Source organism: Chaetodon auriga, chromosome 2 (genome assembly GCF_051107435.1).
Source record: "Chaetodon auriga isolate fChaAug3 chromosome 2, fChaAug3.hap1, whole genome shotgun sequence".
In the NCBI taxonomy this organism is placed as follows: Eukaryota; Metazoa; Chordata; class Actinopteri; order Chaetodontiformes; family Chaetodontidae; genus Chaetodon; species Chaetodon auriga.
The window spans coordinates 24,106,733-24,133,380 of NC_135075.1; the positions used below are offsets into that span (position 1 = coordinate 24,106,733).

The following is a 26,648-nucleotide window of genomic DNA, read 5'->3' on the forward strand; positions in this document are numbered from 1 at the left end:
GGCAGGTTGATGGGTTCAATGATGTGAGATAAGATAATTTCCAAATAACAAAAAAACATAGAGCGCACGGGGTTTCGATTCAGCTTGCCATGACACTCCATTACTGTTATCGATTAACCTGTTGATTATTTCCCCGGTTAATTTAACAATACTTTAGTCTACAAAATGCAAGAATTCCCCAGGGTGACATCTCAAAATTACTTGTTTGAATAACATTATTCGTTTTATTTTTCCAACGTGCGTTTCCGCCGAACCTTCTTTTACACATTTATTTTGAAAGAACTTCCGGGATGTATTGTTATTCCTTACGGCTACCTTGACTCAACCCCACAGACCATCCCCCATCTGGCGGCTCCTTTCAGCGATACAACGGAGCAAGTCCCTGCTGATGAAGACAATGATTACAGTTTAAAAAAAAATCAAAGAAGCTGGATTAAATCCTCGTTTCGGTATGTTATTCTTAATATTTTATAGCCGAAAAGCAGCTAGCTTAGGTTTGTCGTTGTTAAACTAGCTTAATTTCATAGTTAATACTGCTGAACCGTTACATCTGCCAACGGCGAGAACCGGCATTTTTCATCCAGTGATGGTCTTTGATAAAAAAAAAAAATTAAAATCCACATCACTGAAAGTTAATCATACTGGGAAGAAAATTATACTCATTGCAGCCTCTTTGCATCGTGTAACCTGCAGTTTTGTACACCTGCTTCATGACACCCATGTCACATCACCATGGACCAGGATCTGTAGCTATGCGTTAGCGTCACAGTTTGACAGAGGAAAGTACATTTAAGAGCATTTGCAGGAGCTGCTGTGCAGAGCATGCAGTGAGGAGACCCAGCAGCAGCCTGTGCTGGCTGCAGCAGAGGCCGGGGGGGGGGGGGGGGGGGGGTGTTTAAAGTGAAAGAGAAAGCTTTTCTCTTGGGGGGGCTGTGCTTCCTCCACACCAGCACATTTCTTTGATTTATCAGTGAGCAGCTGGTGGCAGATCAGGTCCCGGGTGCTGTGATGCTGCTGACCTCCATGTGAGCGTGGTGTCTGATCTCTGAGTGAGCTCTGTCCACGGTTCTGAACTCTGATCGCTCGTGGACTGCATCTGCACGTGCTGTACAACAGGCTGCTGTGCATCTGTAATGGAAATGTGCCATCGAAAGCAATGGTTTGATGTATGCATTAAGCAACACATTGTGCTCCCTCCTCCTGTCTTAAAGGGATAAGCCACTCTTTTATAATTGCTGGTTCCAGCTTCTCAAACTGGTTTATAACGATTGTACTAATGATTGATAATAATAATAATTGTGCTCATTTCAGTTTTACACTGTAAGTTGGACAAAACACACAATTTGATGACGTCACCTTTGTAGGAAATTGTGGTGTTCATTTTTCCCAATTTTCTGGCATTTATGCCCTTTTTCAGAAAAGTGATTAGAACATTTGTCCTCTGTTGAGCGTAAACAAGCAGTAGAAGTGCTGTTTGTTATGAGGAAATCATCTCGTTTCATGTCTGATCATCATGAGGGGATCATTTGGGGTCCTCTGAATGGTTCCAGAGGAATATATACAGTGAGCGAGTGATCTACAAAGGGATTTTTTTCCTTTCTGTAGTTTAGCACAACACTGCACAGATACTTGAGGGCCGTCCATCCATAAGCACATGATTTATTTAGTTTGGAGAATTAATTGTACACTCAAGTATCAGACCTAGAAACTCTCTGCCGTATTTCACTGGGACGTAGCTGAGGCTTATTCACAGAGAGAGAGGCGTGAGTGGTTTTGTGTGCGTCTCTGCAGACATGTTCAAGTGCTTTGATTTGAGTGAGTGCCTAATTGGATTAATTCATGTGACAAATGAGGGACGCTCATTTGATTTGCGGCTCCCGGTTCAACTCCCTCTCTGTTTTTGCGGGCGCAGTGACAGATGAGCAGTCATTGCTAATGTAATTAATTAGACTAAGCCCTAAGTCGCTGTCTTTTTCTTTCTTTCTGTGTAAATAATTATAGATTTGACCGTGTAATTCCCAGTGGGCATGGACACCGCTGTTTTGCGTCCAATTCCCATTTGTATTTACAAGCTGGGCATGTCACATCTGGTGCTCACCAGCCCCGTCTGACGTTAGCTGATTCAAAGCAATTAAGCTAAGCTATTCTTTTCTATTAGTCCCTTTTGCCTTTGTGACCAAGAATATGGCTGCAGACATCCTAAGCCTTTCTCCCCTATGTCTGGGTTTGGATCCATGCAATTAAAATTTTCATTTTATCTCAGCTCCTCAGAGAGTAACCGCTACACTAAATAAGTTATAATTGTTTCAAAGTTAACGCTGCTCTGCTGCAAGGTCTGTTAGCGTCTGAATGTGCAGTTTGGAGCATTATTTCAAAGCTGCTGTGTGTGATATGGATCCTCTTAAAGCTTCCTGCATGCATGTTGAGATGCAGTAAAGATGCACAGGCCGGGCGGTGGGAGCAGGGCTTTGGCTTTGGTCTGAACTGTAAAGTAATCGGAGCCTGAGATAGGATCCTCGCAGGGGATCATGGCAGAAAGGCAGGCTGCAGTTCCTTAAAGGGCCAGGGGTTTGCCCCCTCCGTCATGGCTTTAAAGCCGCTCGTCGCACAGGAAGGAAGAGATTCAGGGAGTTTGACTTGTGCGGTGGGTGCTGCTGTGATACAGGAGGGAAAAGGTCAGAGCTGTCATTACACACCAGAAGGAAACGCGCCGTGCAGCTGTTGAACTGTGGAGTGGAGGGCCGGCACGAGACGGCAAAAAGAGTCGTCCTGCTGGGCAGAGAGTGAACGCCACCCATCGTTTTGTGTCTCTTGAAAGAAAGACGACAGACAGGATGAGCCCGGCCAAAGATGCTCTCTAACAAGCGCTGACAGATTACAAGCTGAAATGAAATGCTATACACAAAACATCAGAAAATTATAAAAAAAAAGATTTCCCAGAACCCAAAGTGATGCCCTCAGACTCTTTGTTTTGACCAACAGTTCGAACCCTAAATGCGTTCATATCATCATAAACTAAGGCTGCGTCTGAAAACCCTCTCTAAAGAATCCCACAGAGAAAGTAGCGTGTACGCTTCCCACAATGCATTGCATTTTCTATTACTATATGCCACGAAATCCTGCACACCGGTCCTTTAAGAAAATCAATAATAATGACCTTAGAGAAGCTAAAATCAGGAATTTTGGGGGCATTTTTTTGCCTTAAAAGTCACTTTAACGATTAATTGATTATGTAACAAGGGTTGCTGATTGCTTTTATGTCAACTGACTCTCCGATTGATCATTCCAGCCTAACAAACATCCTGTGTGTCAGTGATACACACACCATTTGTCTCGGTAGGTGTCGGTTTAGGTTAGAAGTTCCCATTTTTCTGCCGTAGCTGATTCAGCAAACCGACCACGAAAGGCAGATCTACAGCAGACATGGGAGTTCTGTTATGTTATGTTTGAGGCGTTTTGGGGATGTTTTCCTGGACGCTGATTAGACCCCCGTCCCCTCCCCTCCCCTCCCGCTGTGTCTATAGTGTCTGGCTGTGCTGCACCGTGCCTATAGATCCTGAATCAGCAGAATCTAAGCAGCAGGGGGCTTCATGCCAGCACGGTCCAGCCATGCAGAGCTTTTATCTCGAGGAGCCTCCAGGTCTGATGATGATTTCACGAACAGATGGACAGTTTGGGTTGAGGTTGTTCTCAGGATTTCAATACAATATATTCACTTTTTCTTGCCAAAATGCTAAACATTGTGAGGGTTTGCTGAATATCTTTGGGTTTTGGACTGTTGCTTGGACAAAACCGGCAGTTTGACTACATCATCGTGGGCTTCGGGAAGCTGCGATGGGCATTTGTCATTATTTTGTGGCATTTTCTGGTCAAAATGATCAATCTACAGCTGATGATCAGTCTCTTCGTCGATAGAGTGAATGAATGAGTAAATGAATCGTCAACTCTTCAGATAATCGATGAATCCTTTAAGTAGTTTTTCAAGCAAAAAGGCCAAGAATACGATTGTTCCAGGCTCCCAAATGTGAAAATTTGCTGCTTTTCTCTCACATGATCCCAAGACAACTCTAAAGAGTCGCAAGATGATTAAACACAGAAAAATGACATTTGTCATACCAAATCATTTGAGCTTTTTCCGACTTTTCCTCTCATTTTTGTCATGTTTGCTTGTTTCTTGAGAAACTGAACAGCTCACAATTCGCTTCTGCTGACACTAAAGGCTCTAAGGTGTGATGAGGTTTCACAAGTGGATGCTGCTTCGTTTTAAGGCGTCACAAGACAGAAAAGTTGGGGACCAGCGTTTAATGAAGGTCAGCCTCGTATGACTGCCGCTCAGAGTTTCGTTGAGCTGTGGGATCCGTCGCCGTGAACCCGCGCCGTGCGACGCGCATGCTTCCACTTTCCGGAGGGCCGTGAATCAGCCCGTGTCCCCGGGGCCGCTCTGTTGTAGATGGTGCATTACAAAAGCCATCTCACAGCTTAAGAGGAACAAGGAGAGGCTATTAGAGCTTGCTGGCTCCAGGTTTGCGTTGCTCCTCCGAGGCTCAAGCATGTCAGATTTATAGTGCCAGTGAAGTGCTGTCGAGCCGGAGGAGGAGAGAGGAAGAGGGCTTGATGTTGCCATGACGATGGTCTGTGTGCAGCAGTTGGACCGGCTATGTTTGACGAAAGGTTACGACTTATTTTCATTATCGATTGATGAGTTTCATACACAGGCCAATGGGCTCTGGGAAGTTTACTTGAAATAAGAATTATTCTTTATTATCACGCCTGAGAAGCTTTAACTGGAACTAGGTAATGTTTGGTTAGCGATCGATTGACTCATCAATTCATTCGTTTAATCTCAACAAACTTTCCTGTATATGAACATCACACACACAGAATTTAGCTGGTGGAGCACTGATCAGCTCTAAGATAAGATAAGATAAGATAAGATAAGTTCCACAACAGCTAATAAAAGGAAATGAGATCACTGCTGTTTCCAAACTTCAGTTATCAGAACGGTTCATTCATTTTAGGGCTGCAGTGTATTATTTCCTCCATTAATCGATTAAACACTTTGTCTATAAAATATCAGCAAACACTGAAATTTTAATTTCATGGAGTCCAAAGTAACGTCTTCACAACAGCAGTAATTAATCACAATTGAGAAGTTGAACCAGACAATGACTGAATCAATGAATCATCTGTGTTTAGATTAAATATTGCTCAAATAATCAATGAATCAGCTCCTTGTTTTAGCACAGACTTCATATGCTTTTCATTATTTATACTGTTGTGTAAATCACTCTGTACCGCACGATTGCTTGTGATTCATAGTTTCCAGTTTGTTGACCGAACAGCAGCCGAACACGCACTGAGTGCATCACTGATGGTGTTTCCTCTGAGTGGATCTCACTTCCAACAGCCAGAGGACTTCTCATTCATGAGAACAACAACAGAGGCTTTTTGTGGGTGTGTGTGTGTGTGTGCGTGTGTGTGGCTCTCATAGCTTTTAGCAGCTGCAGCAGCTTTGAATGAGTCGTTTCCATTTTCCTGCTCAGTCTCAGCTTCAGCGTGGGCGCACTCTGACTCCAGCAGCTGAGCCGGGGGCTTCAATAAACGCCCTGTCCACACTGACTCTCTGCACTGGGCAGGGGGGGAAAAAAAAAGGTTATTGATTACAGACAAACTGGCACGGAGAGCAGAGCACAGAGGGTCCTCCACACTTGCCCTTGAGTATCGATTGAATTCTTTTAACCCTGGAGTATGAGACTGGCTCTGCGCAGAATACTAAATGCACCCCTACAGCCTCACCCGCGCATACAAATTTTGCAGCCATGTTTGTTCTTTTTAACCTCCAAGAGGCGTCACATGACAGATGGAAGTGGAAGACTGTTTGTGGGTGATGTCTGTCATGTCTGTGTAGAGATAAGTAGGAACTGGGTTAAGACAGGAGTGTGTTTATTTCTTCTTTTGTGCGGTAAATTCAAAATGAAGTGAAACTTTCAGTCTTAATTCAGTCAACATGAAACTTTAACATCTGCAATTCCAGAACAGCTGCTGAGGAGGACTGTGAGGTACGTTCAAAAGCTCCCGCATTGGTTGAGTTGAATTCCCATACTTCCACCCAGTTTCATTGATTTTCAGTATTTGCGGCCCTTCGGCAGCCGTCCAGCAGCTCTGCAGGTTGAGGAATGTTTATTAAGTATCCACCAAAGTGTGTTAGAGCTGCAAGGAGTAGTCGATTAATCGATTTGAGAATTAATTGCCAGCTATTTGACAATCATTTCAGGAAACATTTGCTGCTTCCAGCTTCTTAAATGTGAAGATTTACTACTCTCTTTGTGGTTTGGACTGTTGGTTGGACAGAAGAAGCAATTTAAAGACATCACTTTGGGAAGTAGATTAATCGTGATAATAATTGACTGATTGATAATGAAAATAATCTTCAGTTGCAGCTGTAAACTGCCTGTAACACAGAGTATAGAAAGCTTTAGAGTTAAGAGTGAACGCTCGGTCAGATTAAACTTGTTTTTATTATTTTATTTATTTCACTGTTAATCTTTATTTATAAAGGGAAGTTTTGCTCACAGCAGTGCTTTCTTTTCCTGCAGCGGCTCCACAGTCTGATCTGCTGGCCACTGAGCAGCTCTGCTGGAGCAGCTGGGGCTTCAGGGCCTTGCTCAAGGGCACCACAGCAGTGATAATGAGGGAGTCTGGAATATTTAACAGAAGAGTTTGACATTTTGGAAACTTTTTATTTCCTTAGTACCAAAAGTGAGATGAGAAAGTCGGCACCGTGCTCATATCTGCCTGGAGCCAGGAGATGATTAGCTTAGCTTAGCATAAAGGCTGAAAGCAGAGGGGAACAGCTAGCTTCTCTGTCCAAAGATAAAACAAATCCAATCAATAACTGAAACATCAGGTTGTTATAGCAAAAACATAGTTATATAAGTTGTTATTTTAGCTCAACTTTAGTTAGTTTTGTTGATTTCCAGAGAAAAAAATGAAATACTCTCAAATTGGATAAATAAAATACAAATAATAGATAAGAGTGGGGTATTTGGGAAGACCTGGACTCATGACCTCAGGATGCTGGATGTTGTCACTGCAGGACTCAATTATAAGATTGTGTTTTCTATAGAAGTAATCAGACCAGGCCTGCAGCCCTTTCAGCCCCTTTTTGCCTGCACAGGGGTCGTATATTACTTCCTGCTGTAATGGGATGTAACACCGGGGTCAAAAGGAGCGAGCCCCGCAGGGAGAAACATGATTAGATGATACACAGATGGTCCAGAGTGGGGAGATGAGCGTCTGTCTGCGTGGACACACTGCTGGCTTTGTCTCAGGCTTTCAACCGACAGTCCCGCCAGTTGTTTTCGTGCGCTCCGGTGGGAAGCCTCGCCGCTGCAGAGGACACACACCTGCCTGCTCGGATTCGTTTCATTCACGCTAAATAACAAAAGAGCTTTGTGTGTTTGTCCTCAAATGTGTCGAAGCCTTCATTATGCTTTTGTCTCAGAGACAAAACGGTGTCCTCCCAAAATCAGTTCTCTCACTCTGCGGATGCTGATATTCTTTTATTGATGCATAATTCTTTGAAATATTGACGTATTGTTGTCCAGACGTCTTTCACCCACAGCGGAAAGACAGGCGGGCTTCACACGTGGCCTTCGCTGCACATCAGCAAATCTGTATTGATCGAGAGGACACAGCGCGGCTGACCTGATGCTGTCTCGTCCCCGTCCGTCCTCCACAGAGCAGCCTTATCTAACCACCTGTGAGGCCGTCTCGTCTCTCTGTTCTTCCCGTCTGCCTTCATCATCGTGATGAGTAACTTTCCGTCTCCTTCGTCCTTCCTCTGACCACATGGCACCTCTCTAAGGAATGTGTTCGCTCTCGGTCTCCGCCCTTCCTTGCTGCTAGCTAATTATTGATGGCCTAAGCTGTCTTCTCAAGGATCTGTCAAAGTTCAGTCCACGTGTGTGTGTGTGTGTGTGTGTGTGTGAGAGACAAGGCGTGCTCCTGCACGGTTGCAGTTGGGCAGCGACACTCTTTGAGTTTCAGGTGTCGTTTCTCCTGAAAGCTGTCAGTAATTACTTGGAGTGGAGCTGTGGAGGACGGAGCGGCGGCAGGGAGGACAGACCAGGTTCAGTAAGCTGCTCTGTTCTGTGACGACGCCTCTGAATGTCTGCTTTTAGAGCTTCTGGTTGATGACTTACAGCTGCATTGCTGGATTTGTAGCTGTGAGCTTTTTCCTGCAGGTGTTTCCATGTTATCAGACAGATGATGAACAGATGATGAACTCTGGCTCAGATGAATGGATGAGGGTTTCTTTGGTGTGAATTTAAAACAGGCCAAAAAGTCAGCTTCAGCAGATCACTCAGATGAAGAGATCGACTCAGCCGTCCTGATCTCAGTTTTTGGATCAGAGGGATCGCCTTTCTGTCGTCCTCTTCGCGTATTCACAGTGGCATTTCAGAGGCACACGCTCGGACATCCTCTGCATGCACACGTTAACGTGAATAAAGCGTGATCAGCCGCTGTTTGACTTAACTTTCCATTTATCGTCCAGCTCTGTTGTTGATGATCGGCGGCTCTGTTTCCTGTGTGGATAATTGGCCTCTGCTGATCAATAACACATTAACGGTGCTGTATTAAGGCTCTAGCTGCTAAAAGTAGGACCTTTGTACATGTATTTAGGCCTGCTTGTGTCCAGAACTTCTGTATTATTGATGATACATGAATATTATAGAGAAAAAGGAATGAGTTCCACTTGTTCTACCGTCTGGCTGTCGAGGTTTTGATAAATCGTTTATAGCTGCCTGAATTATTATATATCTGATATTTTTCCTATAATTTTAAGGGTTTTCTCTCACTGTAAGCTTGGATACAGCATCAGCAGCTTTTCTGATCTGTTTTCTGAACATTTTCCAACAATGCTCTGCTGTTTTATTCATACCTCTTGGCGTATTTGTAGCAGGGAGTTGCACAACAACTGCATTCCTCTACTGCTGGCTATTAAGCAACACCATGAGAGCCGCTGTTATCAAGGCTTCCTCATCAATAGTCAGATCTTTAGAGGGAGGCCAGATGTTCTTTTACGTATCATAAGATTACGTTTCAGATGAATCCTCGTGTTGATCTGGGCTTTAGGCCTTTGACACTCGTGGATGCAAAGACCAAACGGTCTTCAAGGCCTGCAGCTGCTCGCCTGTATTGATCGCGCTGTCTCATAATCCAGTTGTCTTGACAGTGACGTGAGATTACATCAAACCTTGACGAGCTTCTTCACGTGAGTCAGGTCGGTCTATCTGTTTACACGGCGGCTGAATTATTGATGAATGTGCTTCTATATATAGGACCTGAATCTGATGAGGGCAGCAGCAGCAGCAGCAGCGCAGTTTGTCCTCCTGAGGGAAAGAAAAAGTGCCGCATTTGAATAACGTGGCCAAGAGCGACAGTACAGGAGGCACTGAGAGATCCAGTGGATGTTTACATGCATGTGAGGGTGGAAGAGGATGGAAATCATTCACTGATTGACAAAAAGCTACTGTGTGACTGCCAGGGAGCATAAGAGGCGATTGTTTGCTTGCTTTTCCTTCCTTCCGTCACCTCATTTTTATCAACTATTTTGGAAAATGTCAGCAGCGGCGGCCATGTTTTTCTGCTCCTGCTGTCTTTTTTCTTCGGTGTGATGGATGAACTGAAGTGCAGTGTTCTGTTCCACTTACTTTATTGTGTTTCTCTGTCAGGAAACTTTTTATATAAAAGTTTGTATTACTTTCTGGAGGTTGGGAAGCTTAGTAGTTAACACACTGCAGTAAAGCATCTACGTGAGTGCTGAATAAGAATAAATACAGAAACAAAAACACAGCAAACGCAGCAAGTAGTTTCTCCTTTATTTCCGCTGAGAGTTTGAGCAAGAAAACAAAATGGCAAACGAAGCAAGAAAAGTTCGATTGTGAGCAGAAGTCCATTCAGAGTTAGGCTTAAAAATCTGTAGTTTCTGACAGGCCGCGGGGTGTGCAGCTTTATTAGCATACAGTATCCTGTCTTGATTTCACACTGTCACAGCTTTGGAGAACAAGTACGGCTCACTTTGTTTGAAAGAATACACTTTCCATCACACTGTCTATGATATTGTCCTGATATCTGCTGTGAAATTAGTCATATTTCTTGTTTTAGAATAGAAAGCATAGGCAGGGACTGTCAACGGAGGACTGGACTTTAATCACAATGAATGTGACTGTGAGCTTCAGTTCATAAGTCTTGACGGGGGGGGGGGTCATGCTAACCCACTGAACAGATGCTAAACATACCTGCTAAGCATCAGCTTGTTAGCGTTGTGTTAGCATGTTAGCTCAAAGCGCGGCATGTGCAGCCTCACAGAGCTGCCAGCATGGCTGCAGACTTTTCGTCTTCTTTAAACTCATCCGTCAAACCCTGCCGCTCTGCTGCCTGTCTGGATTTGAAATCACGAGTGTAACAGCGCGTCTGTCTTCATCATCATCCTCACCTCACCTTTCACCACTGTGCCCTTTTTTCTGTCCTCCACCTCACCTGTTCTGTCAACACGCTCAACACTCGTCTCCTCGTGACGGTCAGGTTGAGACATCACGTCAGTCTGGTTGGCAAGGCGGTCGAGCTGCAGCTGAGACCGTGACTGAGGTCCCCCTCTGTTGTTTTTGAATGCGCAACATGTCTCGGACAATGACTGCGCTGTAAATAGTGCCAAAGAAGCGGGTTGGTGAAATGCAGTCGTCACACTTGTGGATGTGAGCTGGCTGCATTTTCTACCTTCATACAGAGCAGCTGTTCTGAGCTTTATGGCAATTTGTCTAATTATTAATCAGGTTATGGCTGCCTTGTCAACAGCACAGACCTGCTGCCCGGCCTTCATGCAAATTCGGAACAGCTTACTTATACACACCCTTCACATGCTCAGCTCGATGTCGGCCCCCACCCTGCCTGACCTCTGCTGGAGCCTACTGAGGGAGTTTGTGGTGTGTTGAAATGGAGCCTCTTTTATTATCTGCATGGACCAAAATCTTGAAACGTATCACCTTCTGCAGCGTTTTCCCCTCCGGTCTTCTCATCCTCCTTTTTCAGAAAACATCCACTCTAAGAAATAAGTAAGTAAACGTTTCCAGAGTCAGTTTCCAGAGTTTATAAATCTGAAAACTTCAGCTTCGCTCTTTAATGAAAAACTGAGCTTTTTGTGAAATAGCGAGGTTAGCCGGGGGGGCCGTGTGACAGAAAACACCTTGAACCCTGTCTGTGATCACTCGGTTTAAATGTCAGCATAGCAGATCACACAGATGTCTCAGCGCAGCAGCTCAGCAGGAGCATCATGACCCAGGATTAAGTTATTTTATGCTCTTAAGTTTGACGGTGTTAAAATGCCGTGTAGGTCATCACAGAGAGGAGGACAGACAGTTAAAGCAGCTGAAAGCTGTAGTGGCATTCCTAAAATGATGCACCAGAGCCTCTGATGCACAAAAATAAAACTATAAATTCCTCTTGCCTGAGCATTTTATTGTAGGTGGGTATCTTCACCACCTGAAAAAGCAGGTGTGAATGTCAATTTCATACAGGAGCTTCAGACTCGTCTCATTTTTGAAGAAGCTACATCTGTTTTAAGAAGGTAGAAAAGTATTTCCCAGCATTTAGAAACGATATCCAGGACTAATAACTTCAGTAATAATACCCACTGTGTGCTGTTATTATAGAAGCGCTTCAGTTTTCTGGTGTTTCATCTGATTTTTAAATGAAACTCTGCTGCCTCCACCAGCTCCACCCAAGTCTGATCATTAAAGCCCTCGTGCATCCACAGCATCTACAGCACTGCTCATAAACAGCAGCAGCAGCAGCAGCCCACCGACTCCATCCCCCCTTCTCTCTCCGTCCCTCTGGCCTGCTGCTCTGTCTGAGCCATTCAAGCAAAGCACCACAGGATTATCCCTCACTCATTGAGAAACACACACACACACACACACACACACACACACACACACACACAGTCGTTCCTGCACAGCGCTCCAGGCAGGAAGATCTCAGATCACAGATTAGTGGTCCTCTTCCTCCTGCTCTGCACGCTGATGCTCCGTCAGTCAGAGAGGACGCAAAAATACAAGGCACGTGAGGGGAGAAGAGGAGGAGAGGGGCTGACTGCCGGAGGAGCCCACGTGTCTTCTTTTCTCCGAGCTGCAGCCTCAGCCGCTGTTAATGGAGGACTGGGGGTAAGCTTTTGTTGCTTTGGCGGGGGGCTGTGTTCTCCCTCTCTCTCGGGGCGTGTTGCTGGTCTTTGTCTCTGGGTTTGACTCTCTTGACGTGTTGATGGTGCTGGCTCGCCGCGGTGCGAGCGGTGAGGCGTTTTGGAGCCCGTGCACTCGTTGTTAGAGGGACGGGGATTCCCGGTGCTCTTCAGTCTCATTGCATGCTTGTGAGGATCTCTGACGGCAGGTTGCACTGATGAAAGAGGAGTGAGGAATGAATCACAGCGGCGTGAAGGTGATAAAACCTTGGAGTGTGCTGCCAATGTTTGGGTTTCTGTGTGCGAGTGCGAGAGTCGCTTATTGTTTGTCTGTCTACAATGAGTAACTCCAAGATGTCGTGCTTGAAATTAGAAATACAATCAGATCCATGCTGTTATTTCTGTCTCAGTTTTATCTCTGCTTGTTGGCTTTCATAACAAAGTGGAAGAAGCTAGTCAGCGGCTGTTTTCTTACACTATAATCTGCCTTTCCGAGAGCCAAGCAAAGGGCTATCCTGAACAAAAGCCCCCTCTCGGTATGTAGCTAATGGATTAACCAAGCATGATAAACACCCACTCATGCCGTGCTCCACGCTGCATCCGGTGGAGGCATTTGTTTTGCCCAAAGCTGCTGGGTTTGACCGTTGTGGAGGTTTCCCTCGGTTAGCTGGATTTTGGATTCTCCTCACTTTCCTCTCTTCATTGTCAGATGTGTTGCTCCATCCATCGGTCCACGGTTGACCCAAATACCCATGCAGCTCCCGCCCCTCCCCCTGACCTCCTACCAAAACACATCACTGCTCCTTCTCTTTCTATTGTTTCATGTGTGTCTCCTCTGCATCAAGTCCGTCTGAATCAACAGCTTTGGCTCTTTGAGGTTTTTCATCAGACAGTCAGAGTCATCGGTTTCTAATCAGCTGGTGGTGTCAGTTAGACCAGACACAGAAATATACAGCACACAGACAGCGCCGACCTGGAACAATGTCGTGATGTTTCATGAACTTTTGTGACTAATCGTCACAAAATCTGTGAATCTGTCAATATGAAGCTACAACCAGCAGCCTGTTAGCTTAGCATAAAGGCTGGAAACAACAAGTCAGGCTCTGTCCAAAGATAACAAAAATCTGCCTACCGGCACCGCTAATCAACACGTTATACCTCAAGGTTGCCAGGTAAGCTGGAGAGGAGGTTCTTGCCCACAGCCAAGTAATAGTTTGGCATATAAACCCTGTAAAACCACAACCTGTCATTCCCACTCTTCAGTTTTTCTGCCTGTAAGACAAACAAGATCTGTGGAGGTGCTGGAAATCAGACTTTCTTCCCTTCAGACAGAATCAGGCTAGCAGTTTCCCCCTGTTTCCAGTCTTTGTGCTTAGCTAAGCTAACCAGTTGTGGGCTGTGGCTGCGTTTACTTTACAGACATGAGAGTGGTATTTATCTTCTCCTCTGCAAGAAATCAAGTAAGAGATTCACCAAAATGTCATGAGTTTGTCATTCACCGGAGCTCAGATGACTCATTCTCAGCATATTTTGGTTGTTTTATGAAGCACAATGGCAGAAATGACCTCGCACATCGCAACCGATGCCGTTATTTCAGCTCCTCGTAGAAAGGCTTTCACGGTGTCATGAGTTTACTGATGTTTGGTATTCCAGCAGCGGCTCACTGAAAGTGCAGCTGGCATTTCACTGCGCTGATAACAGTCTTTTCAAATAACTCTCCTCGCTGTTTTGTTGTCATCTCATGCTTGTCATCCGCTTCATTTGCATCCCTGCTTTGCATCTTATCTTGATCTGCTCTTTCTGTTTGTTGGGTGTGTTTTGTTTTGTGCTTGCCTCACCTGCACACATTCATATCCTAATTTTTTGCAATAAATCCTTTTTTTTATCTCGCTGTGGTCTCACTTCACTGATTTATGCTTGTGCAGCTATCTAAAGTAAACCAAATGTGTGGGCTTTTGTTATCATATCGTAGTGGGGTCGTGCTGTTGAAAGTGAGGATTCAGTTAAAAAAACGTCTGTTGCATTCATGTGCAGGTGGGCGGCTCTCATATCCAAGACTTAAAGGAAAACTCTGGTGTTCCTCGAGCTGAGTCATGTTCTCATACTTGTAGAGCTCCAGGAAACATGATGGACTCCAGCAAAAACACATACGTGCAGACAAGGAGTCTGCTTTCTGCTGAAGTAGATCACTGTGCAGACAGCTGCAGTAACTCAGCCAGGAGCTACTTTTTGTCATTTCCTCCCTTTGCACAAATATAGATCATAGCTGCGCATAACTTTTAAAGCTCTCAACCAACAGTACTGTCATGTCATTTTGAATGACCTAACAAATGTGCAAAACCAAAATCAGGCTAATTCTTATCATGAAAAAAAAACAAAACAAAACATAAATCTGTTTATGTTGTTGAATGGGATTAAAAAGTGAAAACAGATTTGGTCAAAGTCGTAATTTGGTGCCTCCAAAAGAGGTCGTTACCAGAGGCTCTCTGGCTTTATGAAGCTGTAACAATAAACGTGATTGGCCGTGGTTAATTACCTCTTAGCCCATCATTATTTCAGTACGCCGTGTGAGCTTTGGCAGGGCAGCCACTGTTGAAATTTGCAGTTTGGGTTGTGAACTGAACCTGAACGGATGGAGGTGAGCGTGGCACCGGTGAGGCTGCAGCGGCACCAGGACGACGTTCATGTTGTCTGTCTGTCTTTCTGTCATCACCACTCGCCCATTGTTTGGTGGTTTTCTTGTAATCATCAGTCCCCGTGCAGAGAGATAAGTAGACACACGGACAGATTTTGACTTTGTAATCTCACTCTGCTTCCCCTGCATTCATGCTGCATCTCTTTGTAGCTGTTTTGTGTCTCGTTGCTTCTCTTTTGTGCTCGTTTCTGTCTCTCTCTAGTTGTTTTGTGTCTGTTTAGCCTCATTTCAATCTGTCTGTAGTTGTTTTTTTGCTTCTCTTTGTGGTTATTTTGCTTCTTGTTTCGAGTCTCTGGATGCTTTTCTGTGCCTGTGTAGTTGTTTTGTGCGTATTTGCAGTTGTTTGACTTTCCCAAACAAACAGCGGCTCGGGACCAGGGCCTGGATGGATGGATGAATAAATAGTTTTCATATCTTCTCTTTCTCCGCTGTCATAGGCCGCCTTTTTCTGTCCTTATTTCAGTGTCATCATTAGCAATCATGTCACAGCTGTTCATTTCTGCAGCAGCGTAAGGTGTTCCAGTGAGGCCTTGGGATAATGTTAGTTGACTCGAATGCGGGAAGATTACTCTGCAATTAGGCTGCAGTGCTCTGACAGCGGGTGAGTCAGTGCCCCTGAAAATTACTAGCCAGTCATTAAATGTATTGACAGAGAGAAGCACTCACGGTGCAGGTTATGCAGGTTATGAGGGTGATTATGGTTTTTGTAAGTACCAGAGCACATCTGATATCAGTATGTGCAACGTAAAATGCTCAGCTGGTGAACTTGTGGTGGCAATCACTGATCTCGTCACCTTCAGATGGGACTTCGTACTTTATTCAGCCACTATCTCATCCACAGTATCTGTTTGCGACGTTGTGAAAGCAGGTATAATTCTCACGATTTAAGGACGATGACATGAGCTAAAGCAACTGTTTGATTGACAGAACAGTCTTTTATTAAGCAAAAAATACTCAATTTAATGCAAATTGTATGCAAATTTCATACGATCATGCATCTCAAGCACTTTGAAGATGCTGTATTGGACTGTTGAATATCATGAGCGGCATGTATTTCTATATTCTTACACTTTTATAGATTGAGCCAGTTTATAGATGAATTAGTCATACAGCATCACATTAATCAGCTATTTCTTTCATAATCGATGAATCGTGATGAGTTTTCTTACCAAATGTTCATTGGTTCCAGCGTGTCAGTTGTTGTGTCAGTGCTTGCTTATGTTTTATATGATTGTAAAGTGAATCTTTTTGGATTTTGGACTGTTGGACAGATGAAATGAGCAATTTGAAGAAGTCATCTTGGGCTTCAGGAAAATGCAACAGGCATTTTTCATGGTTTTTCAACATTTTATCGACGATTAATGGAAAAACAAAAGGCAGATAATGAAAGTAAAGTTAGTTTCAGCCCTAGTTTCAATATGCTGTTTGTTCGCCAGCCATCAAGTTATGTTATCTATTGTCTGTTAAAAACAGCTTGATTTGTATTAATTCTGTGTGGTTGATCATCTCCTCCATAACCCTTTCATGTGCGCCGCCTTTCTCTCATCACATAAACGTTTTGCATCCACTTTGAAATGCATGACACAACATTTATGGGTATTATAAGAGCATGAACAAAGCATCCAGATTATGATACTGTCTTCACGAGCTGCAGGAGTAAGCATTTAATCTGTTCATGATGGGCTGAAACAAAACAAACACACAGGCTTGTTTTATTTTATTTTATTGTTTTAATTGCAGTGTCATAACTGTGTGCTGTTTGTTCTGATGGTGTGAGACGATTATTTTAGCGAGTAATGCCAGAGACGCCGTATATGGAAACACTGTTTGCAGCTTCTAAGCATATTAAGAATGTCATGCCTGTGCATCTCATGTCTGTGTTAGCACTGCTCACAGTTTCCACTCCTCCGTGCTCCTCCTCTCTCCCAGTGCATGAGGAGCGTCACCCTGCTGCAGACCACCACAGCCTGAAGCCACCCCGCCAAATCTGGGACCATGTCTGGAGCCTACGACGAGTCCGCCAGCCAGGACGAGACCACAGACAGCTTCTGGGAGGTGAGACAGCAGGGAGCGGTATCTGACAGATTAAAGCTAACTGGGAGCTGACGCTGTCTGGTGATGAACTCTCACTGAACCTGCTTCATCTGGGAGGCGCAAAGAAAGACCCGCGGCCTCATTTATCAGCAGCACGTAGGCACAAAGTCACACACAACCGCGAGCTCAATTCTACTCATAGAACCAAAGTCATCAAGGTGTGATTGATCACTGAGCACCTGCTGCTTCGTTCGCAGCTCTGTTGATGACACTGACATTGTGGTGCCGTTGTTTAGTCTTATAAATCTTCTGTTTATAAGCGCTCGTCTCTCCTTATGATTCACTCCTCGGGTCCAGCCTGTGCTGTTGAGTGGAACCATCAGGGACTTCTCACCAATAACTGCTGCTAATTCTTTCATCTCTGGATGGCACTGAAGTGGCACTCTGCCTCCTCCTGTGCCACTGATGTCTCTTTTGTGTGCTGCAGTTGTGTTTTTGAGCACTTTCAGGTCTTTTTTTCCACCTCTGATAGAGCTCATATTAGAGATGACACTGTTTGCAGTGTTTAACCTTCGTGTTTCTGTCTTTTTCGTTCTTGAACAACCAACAATCTTTGAAGGTTCGCTTAGTTTTCTTCCTCACTTGCTTCTGTTAAGTAGGTTCACATCTTGGGTGCTAGCTCTGTTAATTGACCCGTTCATGGAAGATCCATAATCTGTGCATGTTCACATGTTAAATATCAACTTTCTTGTCCATACAGGAAGTTCTTGCGTACGGATTTAGGTGAGATAAATGGGGCCTGAACCTTTGCGGTCATAGTTGGCTTCTACATAACTATCATTATTAGCTTGTTAAAGCTGATAAAGCTAATAAAGCTTGTTAAAGTTGTTACTGCTGTATCTGCCTGTGCCTACACTGCACACGTTTTTTTAATGCACTGCCTAACTTCCATGTTGACTCACACAGCTTTAGAACTGGCAGACAGGCCTGCATCAACTAAATATCACAAAATGAAGCCATCTGCTGTTTGTGTCAAGCGGCGGCTGCTTGTAGTAGCAGACGGTTTGAGCTGCAAATCACACAAATCCAAGTCATTTGACAGAAAATTGTCATTAATTGGTCAGTTAAGGTTTTCCTGTGATTGCTGAAAATGTCTCGTACTCCTTGTGTTGTCCCACGTGGGACCAAATATTTTCACGCAAATGTACTCTATGTAAACAAACAATAAAAACCATTTGCAAATAGTATCTGAGGACAGATGAACTGCAAGTAATAATGACTTTAATTATCGGTTGTTATTCGTTTTCTCAATTCACCTTGTCTGATTAATAGACCAAGCCCCAAAATATCCAGATTATTGCCACAAAAGACAAAGAAAAGCTGCAAATCATCAGGGAGGAGGAGGGTGTTTGTCACGTTTATCAAAATATTGGCAGAATTGATTTATTGTTTTAGCTCTTTTAGCTTTAGCGTTGAGTTTCTCCCACATGATTACATCACCAGCAGCCTTTCCTGAGCACCGACCGTCCAAAGTAATTTGAGCAACAAGTTCCCAGAAGTCCATTCATTATAAATGAGAGCTGGTGAGTGTTCACAGTGTTCAAAGCAGGAAAAAGCTGGACACATCTTAAGCTACAGATAATATTGACGATCATGTTGCTGCGTGTTGAGATGCTGTGCGTGCGACGGATGGGCTCAGCGAGCATTCGAGACAGAGGAGACGTATTGTCGCTTCATACGTTCAGGGTTTATAATCCGTTTCCTCTCAGGCTCGGCTGTGTTTTATCCTCTTCGTGTTTATCCTCCAGTCGGGCAGTGCGTTCAGGAATTAGCTGGAGCAGCAAAGGTGCCTGTTTCCAGCACACAGTCACTCCATCACAGTCACTCGTTGCATTACGGTGGAGCTGCTGCAGCGCTGCCTGCTGATCGCTGACTCGGCTGGCTGCTGATGAAGCGGGGGGGGGCGGTGTGGGATACAATCATTTGTCCTGCAGCTGCTTTCATTTGGTCCACATTTGAGATTTGTTGAGTGCCGCTTTCACGGCGAGGTGGAGGAAAACATCTATTAAACACTCAGCAAAGATGCAGGCCTTTTTTTTCTGCCATAAAGGTGTGAAACGAATGCAGAAAGCCGGGATTTTAACCTTCTTCTCTCTCTCACTGTGCGTCTGGGCAAAGTTAATAGCTCTCTGGGAGGTTCCTGCTCCGGCGTCCGTGGAGAGTTGTAAATTATATGACATTAACCCATCCTCTGCTTTCATTGCATAACTCCACACACAGCAGTAATCTCTTCCCTGCTGCGCCCTCCTGCCTATTCAATGCATCACCTGCAGGCTGAGGGAAGAATTCCTTTTAAAGGCGACACCTCACACATGGATGCTAACGACAGCAATACAGCATACAGCAGGTGTCTCACTAACACGGCGCTGCTATGATGCTATCTTCAGCCATGACAGATCTCATGATAGCTAATTTCTTTCCTTCTCCACCAATCAGAGCTTTTAGATGATCTTACTTACTTTCCTCCAAGGAGGAAGTATATTTGTTTCCTTTGGTCCAAACCAGGTCAGGCTTTATGCTAAGCTAAGCTAATCACCAGCAGTAGATCAATACCTGACCCCGTATTGATTTCCAAGAGAGCACAGTAATTTACACAAAGTAACCTGAGACGTTGTTTTTATGTCAGGTTGGGAACTACAAACGTACAGTGAAGCGGATTGACGATGGTCACCGGCTCTGCAATGACCTGATGAACTGCATCCAGGAGCGTGCCAAAATCGAGAAAGCCTACGCACAGCAGCTGACTGAGTGGTCCAAGAGATGGAGACAGCTGGTAGACAGAGGTAAGCGGTGTTTCACACTATCACAATATCTGTGGGTTTTTTTCCGTTTTGATCTGATGCTACACCCGCTTTCCTCCACCAGGGCCTCAGTACGGCTCAGTGGAGCGAGCTTGGATTGCGTTGATGACGGAGGCGGAGAAGGTGAGCGAGCGTCACCAGGAAGTGAGAAACAACCTGGTCAACGAGGACTTTGAGAAGGTGAAGAACTGGCAGAAAGACTCCTACCACAAACAGATGATGGGAGGATTCAAGGAAACCAAAGAGGCAGAGGAGGGCTTCAAGAAGGCCCAGAAGCCCTGGGCCAAAAAGCTAAAGGAGGTGAGGAGGTGTCTTTTTTCATAAACGTCCATTCAATGCCAAATGTTCCCTCAGTTTCAGCTCCCAAATTCTGAGGATTTATTGCTTTTGTTTGTCTTATGTGGTGGCAAACCGAATATCTTTAGGTTTTGGACTGTTGGTTGAGAAAAACAAGCTATTGTAATATCATTACCTTTACCTTTAGGAGACTGTTAGCTGCATTTTTCAAAAATTCTAAACATTTTATCAGCAAAAAAATAATCATCAGATCATCGTGCTTGTGTATACTTCTGATACTGATTTACCCAACATACATGATCCATGCAAAAAAAAAAGCGTCATCTTGTTCCTTTAGCTCGAAGCTGCCAAGAAGTCCTTCCACATGGCCTGCAAAGAGGAGAAGCTGGCGTCCACCAGAGAGGCCAACAGTCGGGGGGAGGCCTCTGTGACCGCTGACCAGCAGAAGAAACTGCATGAGAAAGTGGACAAGTGCAAACAAGACTCCCAGAAGGTGAGAGCATCAGCTGCCGCGGCGCTAACAGGCCCGAGGGATTGCCGTTATGCAAAAGTTGTTTTCCACAATCAAGCCAAAAGCAAATCAGCTCACAGGCTATTTTAAGTCGTCAGGGAAGAACTGTTAATGTGTGACTGCATACCGCACCTCCCCCTCCACGTTTCTCCCCCACTACTCCAGCATTAGCCGTTCTGGGCTGAACTGGACTTTGACGGCCTTGACCTTCACACTCTTGAAACGAGATTCTTTCTCGTGCTTAAATACACATTTGTTGTCCTTTTCCAGGTTAAAGGGATTCACATGCGACCACACAACATGTGTCACTGAAACATCTGTCGTCCCTGCAGCAGTGAAAATGTCGTATATCATCGTTGATTTCAGGCTGAGTTTGTTGCATGTGTGTATGTCATCACCCAGGCCAAGGAGAAGTATGAGAAGGCCCTGGATGAGCTGACTAATTGCACTTCTCCGTATATGGAAAGCATGGAGCAGGTGTTCAATCAGTGCCAGCAGTTTGAAGAGAAGAGGCTGAGCTTCCTCAGGGAGGTGCTGTTGGACGTCAAACGCCACCTCAACCTCACAGAAGACCAAAGGTTTGAGACGTTTGAAACGGTTAATATGAGGAGTCGCGGCCATCGGCTGTCACTCATTCGCTAAATCCTTGCCGTCTTCTCACAGTTATGCTGCAGTGTATGGAGAACTTGAACGCACCATCACATCAGCCAGTGCGCAGGAGGATCTGAAGTGGTTCAACAACAACCACGGCCCCGGCATGCATATGAACTGGCCACAGTTTGAGGTACGGAAATACTCATACTCAAATGGAGACCTGCAGCCTTCTGCGATGCACTCTGTCCAATCATTAAAGGAATAGTTTGATGTTTTGCTTATTTGCATTCTTGCTCATGTCTGTACACTAATTATGAGCCAGCAGCAGGTTAGCTTAGCTTAGCATAAAGCCCAGAAGCAGTAGGACACAGTTTGTATGTCCAGAGGTCCAGCAAAGTTAACTAATTAACATGTAGTTTGTTTAATCTGTATAAACCTCAGTGGTGCAGTGGTGGAGGAAGTATTCCTTTACTTAAGTTAAAGTACTACCAAAATACTGTGTTTCAGGTAAAAGTCCTTCATTGTATGTACCCTTAGTATAATCAGGAAAATGCACTTTAAGTGTTAAAAAATGTACTTAAATAAGGGCAAAGATTACTAATAAAAGTCAGATACCAGATGTAGAGCTGACAAAGTGGTAATATGAAAAGTTGGTTATAACTATTGAGACAGCGTCCAGCTTTGATGAGCATCATGTGATTATTAATGCTCAAAAGTAGTTAAATGTGACATACTGAGTGATACCTAAACTAAAGCAAACTCAACCGTTCGTGTTTCGTCTCATGTGTTGCAGGAATACAACCCAGACCTTACCCATAACATCTGCAAGAAAGAAAAGTTAAAGAAAAGCGGTGAAGGGGTCATGCTGACTAACATCACAGCAGCAGTAGATAACGCTCAAGGTGGAGACAGAGGAAGGTAAGATCGAACACTGACATACCTGATGTTTTTAATCTATTTAACGGAAGCTCTTATCCAGATCATCTTCTGCATGTTTGTCGTCACATTCTCAAGTCATCACTGTAAATCATACGTTTATTTTTGCTTACTATATCTGGTATAATCAGTGATACATTTTTCATATTTGTTGGTATTCATGTCATTTTGTATGTGAGTGTTTTATAAATAAGTAACTATTATCATCTTTTATTACAGCTACACAAATATACCTGCTAATGGTAGAAATAATAGAAGTCCTGTATTAGTATTAATGGTAATAATATTTATGGCAGCAGTAGTAGTGTGAGGATTGATAGTAGAAATACTTAACAACAAAGTAGACAGTAAAAGAACATAAAACTTGCTCAGCGGCAGTAATGTGGCAGAGGTGACGTTAGAACATGATAACATTTCGCTTGCAGGACTGAAAATGCATGTTCTGCTGATATGTGTAATGTTCAGTGTCAGCAGCTACGAGAAGAACCAGGCGTACACGGCCTCCACAGAGTGGTCGGACAACGACCAGACGGCGCCGAACTCGGGCAACGACACCAACGGAGGGTCAAACCCCTTCTCCGAAGAAGTGGCCAAAGGCGTGAGGGTGAGAGCGCTGTACGACTACGATGGCCAGGAGCAAGACGAGCTCACCTTCAGAACAGGTGAGCAGGACGCCTGCTGACTCCACCGGGTCACTGGGTACACATGAGTACAGTTTAACACAACAAATGCAAAATATTCACATGAAACAAAGCTGCAAAATGTTCACTGTCAACATATTTGATTTGTTTTTCCTGCAGTATCCACTCCTGACAGCTAAGGCATGATTAACAATTTCATGGTTGTTTCACTAGTTGTAGACTCTGTAGATCTGGCATGCTTTGCTTGGTACCTCAGATTTCTTGTATTACTTGACCTCATCAAAGCTAATTCCTGTCAACTATCCCGATATGTTCAAGTGTTAAGTTTTTAAATCAGCAGTTACAATGGATCACAACAGAAATCCAGCTGCAATGCAATAAAAACATTCCCGTCTTTATGCTAAGCTAAGCTAACCAGCTGCTGGCTGTAGCCTCATATTTAACAGACAAATATGAGACCAGTATCAGTCCTCTCATCTTGCAAAGAAAACCAATCTGCCTGCTACCAAAATGTCAAAATATTCTTTCAATACTCGAGTGACCAAAAATAAATGTTCCCGTCTGGTTAATAAACCCACACAGGCACAGGGAGAACGCGCAGTCTCCACACAGAAAGGCCCAACATTAAATTACATACACATTGGTAGAAAATGTCATTTATATTTAAAAAATGTTTACGTATCTTGATGAAACTAGCCATGTATTTTGCCTTCCATGCTACAAGGCCTGCATGGGGTGAATGTCTGATACTCATAACGTGTTTTTGGTGGTGTATTTCTTTTATGTTCTTGTTGAGGATCCGTGTTAACATTGACTTTATTAAACCACTGTCCTCCTGCTGTACGTTTCTGTCTCCTTTCACCACTAAAGGGGATGAGCTGACCAAGCTGGAGGAGGAGGATGAGCAGGGCTGGTGTAAAGGTCGTCTAGACAGCGGCCAGCTGGGTCTTTACCCGGCCAACTACGTGGAGCCGATCTAACTGTCGGAGGCACACCCAGACTGAACCGTCCAGTCATAACTGCACATTGCCAGAAACTTGAAAGCAAAGCTTCCTCTTCCTGTCGGGCTGTCTTCATCTCAGCGCTCATCACAGAGAAGACTTTACTGACAGACGCTCTGTTCAGGATCACATCATCTCCAAATACTGCAACTGAAGCAAAATATTTTAGTCTCTTTGGTGTGTAGCTGTGTTTGATTTCAGATGTGATGCTAACATGCCATACAGTATGTTCTCTCATCATAATATTGATATGGTCTCATCAGTGGTGCCTGGATAGCCAGAACGAGCTATGATGTGCATTTCATGTATATATTTTAATCTTTTTTTACAGTCTGGATGCTCGTACAGTTTTTTTTTTTCTCATTTGATACAGTGTTTTGTTTGCTTTGTGAGATATTTACATGTTTAGAATAGAAGGAATGGTTTGACATTTTGGGAAATGGACTTATTTGATTTCCCCTTGAGAGTTAGATATGAAGACAGATACCAGGGTCACACATTTTATTAAGGTACACACATTCATCATTTCAGTAGCTGCATATTAGTGTGAATATTAGTAGCATATTGGCACTTTATTAGTCATTATAAGCACTTTTTAATGCCTTTTTCTGGGGCTTAGGGTTATTTAAAGGGTTAGGTTAGTAAGATCATAATTCATGTAAGACAATTTTGGAGGAGGTTATTGTGGGAAAAGCCTTTGTTAATGGCCTGAATAAAACATCAAAAAGTGAATTGTAATGACAGTATGCTAGTATATGCATGCTAATAAGCAGCTAGTTAAAATGGTGAATATGTGTACCTTAATATAAAGTGTTAGCAACACCACTCTTATGTTCATACTCTAAATATGAAGCTACAGCCAGCAGCTGGTTAGCTTAGCTTAGCATAAAGACTGCAAACGGGGACAAACAGCTAGCCTGGCTCTGTCTGAAGGTAACAAAATCCACCTACCAGCACCTCTAAAACTCACCAATTAACAAGTTATATATCCTTTATTTAATCCAGACTGAAGACACTAAGCTAACCAGCTGCTGGCTCTAGCTTCATATTTAGCATGTGGAGATGAAAGCGGTATCTAACTCTTGGCAAGACAGCGAATTAACATATTTCCCAAAGTGTCGAACTATTCCTTCAGTGCGTTTAGTTGTTTTCCTGCTGCACTCCACAGCATGTTGCTGAATTAGCATTTCGACATGAGATAAAAGTCACTGAGCAGAGCTTCTCTTTGAAATGGAAATATGTCCCCTCCCAAACCGTGCAAGGATTGTTTACATTAACCTCGGCTGTTTCTAACAAGGTGCCTGTTCGAACCATTACCTGTCACTGAGTTCCTCCTCCCGCTTTGTTTTCACATCAGACTCTTTTAATTATGCAGGCGCCATGAACAAAAGCCGCCTGGAATACAAACTCTCAGCTGTTTTGTACGGAGATTAGCTTCATTTCACGACCGAGGTTTGATTTATTTTCTCCGTTTCTGCAGTTAGTGTGTTTACTTTGTTTACTTCAGATGTCAGAGACTCGCCATCATCAGCTTCTTATCTCTGTGATTATGTGCATGCTGATGCTCCCACACTGATCGGTGTGGCACGGCCTCAATTTGTTTATCCAAAATTGTTGACATTTTCCGGATCAAATGAAAACTCTTATCAGGAGGACAGTGACGCCATTGGTTAACATAGTCAGTCCTGATTGGTCTATTTCACTGTGTACCAAAATACACATTGTTAAATATCGGCTCCATCTTTATGGTTAAATACTTTGAAAACCTAAATCAAACTTTCTTCAAAGATGAGTGCATGCGGTGGTACAGTAGCTGTTATATGAGACTGGTTTGTTACTCCTGGTTACCACAGGTGTTGGCGAAAACTACACCCTCGTCAGTGAGCGACGCGGGTGTTCTCTTACTGACGCAGACAGAGAAAGCTGCAACGAGGACAAGAAAGCAGAAAGAGGATCTGTCTCTGAAATATTGATGAGACGATTGGCTTTTCTGCTGCGAGAGAGAAGGTCCGGGAGGGAAACGTCGCTTGTTTCTGCTTCTGTATGCTTTTTAAAAGGTGTCGTTCCTTGTAAGAACTGGATTCAGAGGGGTGAAAATACATATTGCCTTACTAAAATCTACCACCCTGCCACTCCAAAGACTCTCAACCGTCAGTGAACGAGAGCTCGCTTCCAGAGAATCCGACTCTGGCCTATCCAGCTCAGTTTACACTGACAGGACACACAGGCCCTCTTTGTCTGATTGATGATGATATGAATTTACAGACTTCCGCATCTTAACTTACTTCAACTGTGTCTGAAACAGAATGGGACTGTTCAGAAGTGAAAGCAGACGTGTGAAGCTACAACTGCAGCGTCCACTGTGAAACTCCTGTGATGCACTGACGGACGGTGAATCATATTTAAAAAAGATCCTCAGATGCTCCTTTCTTTTCCGTCCGTTGCTCATGCTGGAAACGTTGATCTGCAGTGTCGAGGAAGACTTTTTAGAAGATTAGAGGGCATTCTTTCTTGTTTTTTCCTTTTTAGCATAGTTGGCCTAATAGCTGTAATTTCCAAACTGTAGTGCCTGTTCATCTGCATAAGCAAAACAATAAAAGACGTCATTGGAAAACTCTGAGACATGTGAGACTCTGTAATCCTGAGATTTGAAAATTTGATTTGTTGACATTTATCTTGCCATTTGACATTTTTATGCCATATAAATGCATACTTTAACAGAAAAGTGCAGTTAAAATGAAACACAACTAATACCAGTCAGCTACACAGCTAGCTAAAGTCGAATCCTGCTAAAGCTAGCTACAGATAGCCACAGCTCGCCTTGACTGAAGCCTCTAACT

The 26,648-nt window shown here is 43.9% G+C and overlaps 1 protein-coding gene across 3 annotated transcripts; it reads left to right on the plus strand.

Annotated features, from left to right (window-relative positions):
* The first annotated feature begins 332 nt into the window (after positions 1-332).
* On the plus strand, positions 333-26,421 carry pacsin1b (protein kinase C and casein kinase substrate in neurons 1b). 3 transcript variants are annotated; one of them, XR_013077748.1, is made up of 11 exons: positions 333-449; positions 16,863-16,988; positions 19,654-19,810; positions 19,893-20,128; positions 20,463-20,618; positions 21,039-21,214; positions 21,300-21,420; positions 22,024-22,148; positions 22,632-22,828; positions 23,678-25,972; positions 26,036-26,416. XR_013077748.1 is itself a non-coding variant. In XM_076742138.1 (10 exons), the coding sequence occupies exons 2-10, from the start codon at positions 16,929-16,931 to the stop codon at positions 23,785-23,787; spliced, it is 1,338 nt and encodes a 445-aa protein (XP_076598253.1). In that variant the 5' UTR covers positions 333-449; positions 16,863-16,928; the 3' UTR covers positions 23,788-26,421. The 3 variants fall into 3 exon arrangements, 2 of the variants coding, with proteins under 2 accessions (XP_076598253.1, XP_076598261.1); XM_076742138.1 differs by having other exon boundaries at positions 23,678-26,421; XM_076742146.1 differs by lacking the exon at positions 333-449 and adding an exon at positions 12,126-12,224 and having other exon boundaries at positions 23,678-26,421.
* Positions 26,422-26,648: the final 227 nt, after the last annotated feature.

What these genes read in the sequence shown, in the direction of transcription:
- pacsin1b (XM_076742138.1), top strand. Translation starts at nt 16,929, where the DNA reads ATGTCTGGAGCCTACGACGAGTCCGCCAGCCAGGACGAGACCACAGAC. An exon ending in GGGCCAAAAAGCTAAAGGAG is followed by an intron (nt 20,129 to 20,462) that starts GTGAGGAGGTGT and finishes TTGTTCCTTTAG; the next exon opens with CTCGAAGCTGCCAAGAAGTC. An exon ending in CGAGCTCACCTTCAGAACAG is followed by an intron (nt 22,829 to 23,677) that starts GTGAGCAGGACG and finishes TCACCACTAAAG; the next exon opens with GGGATGAGCTGACCAAGCTG.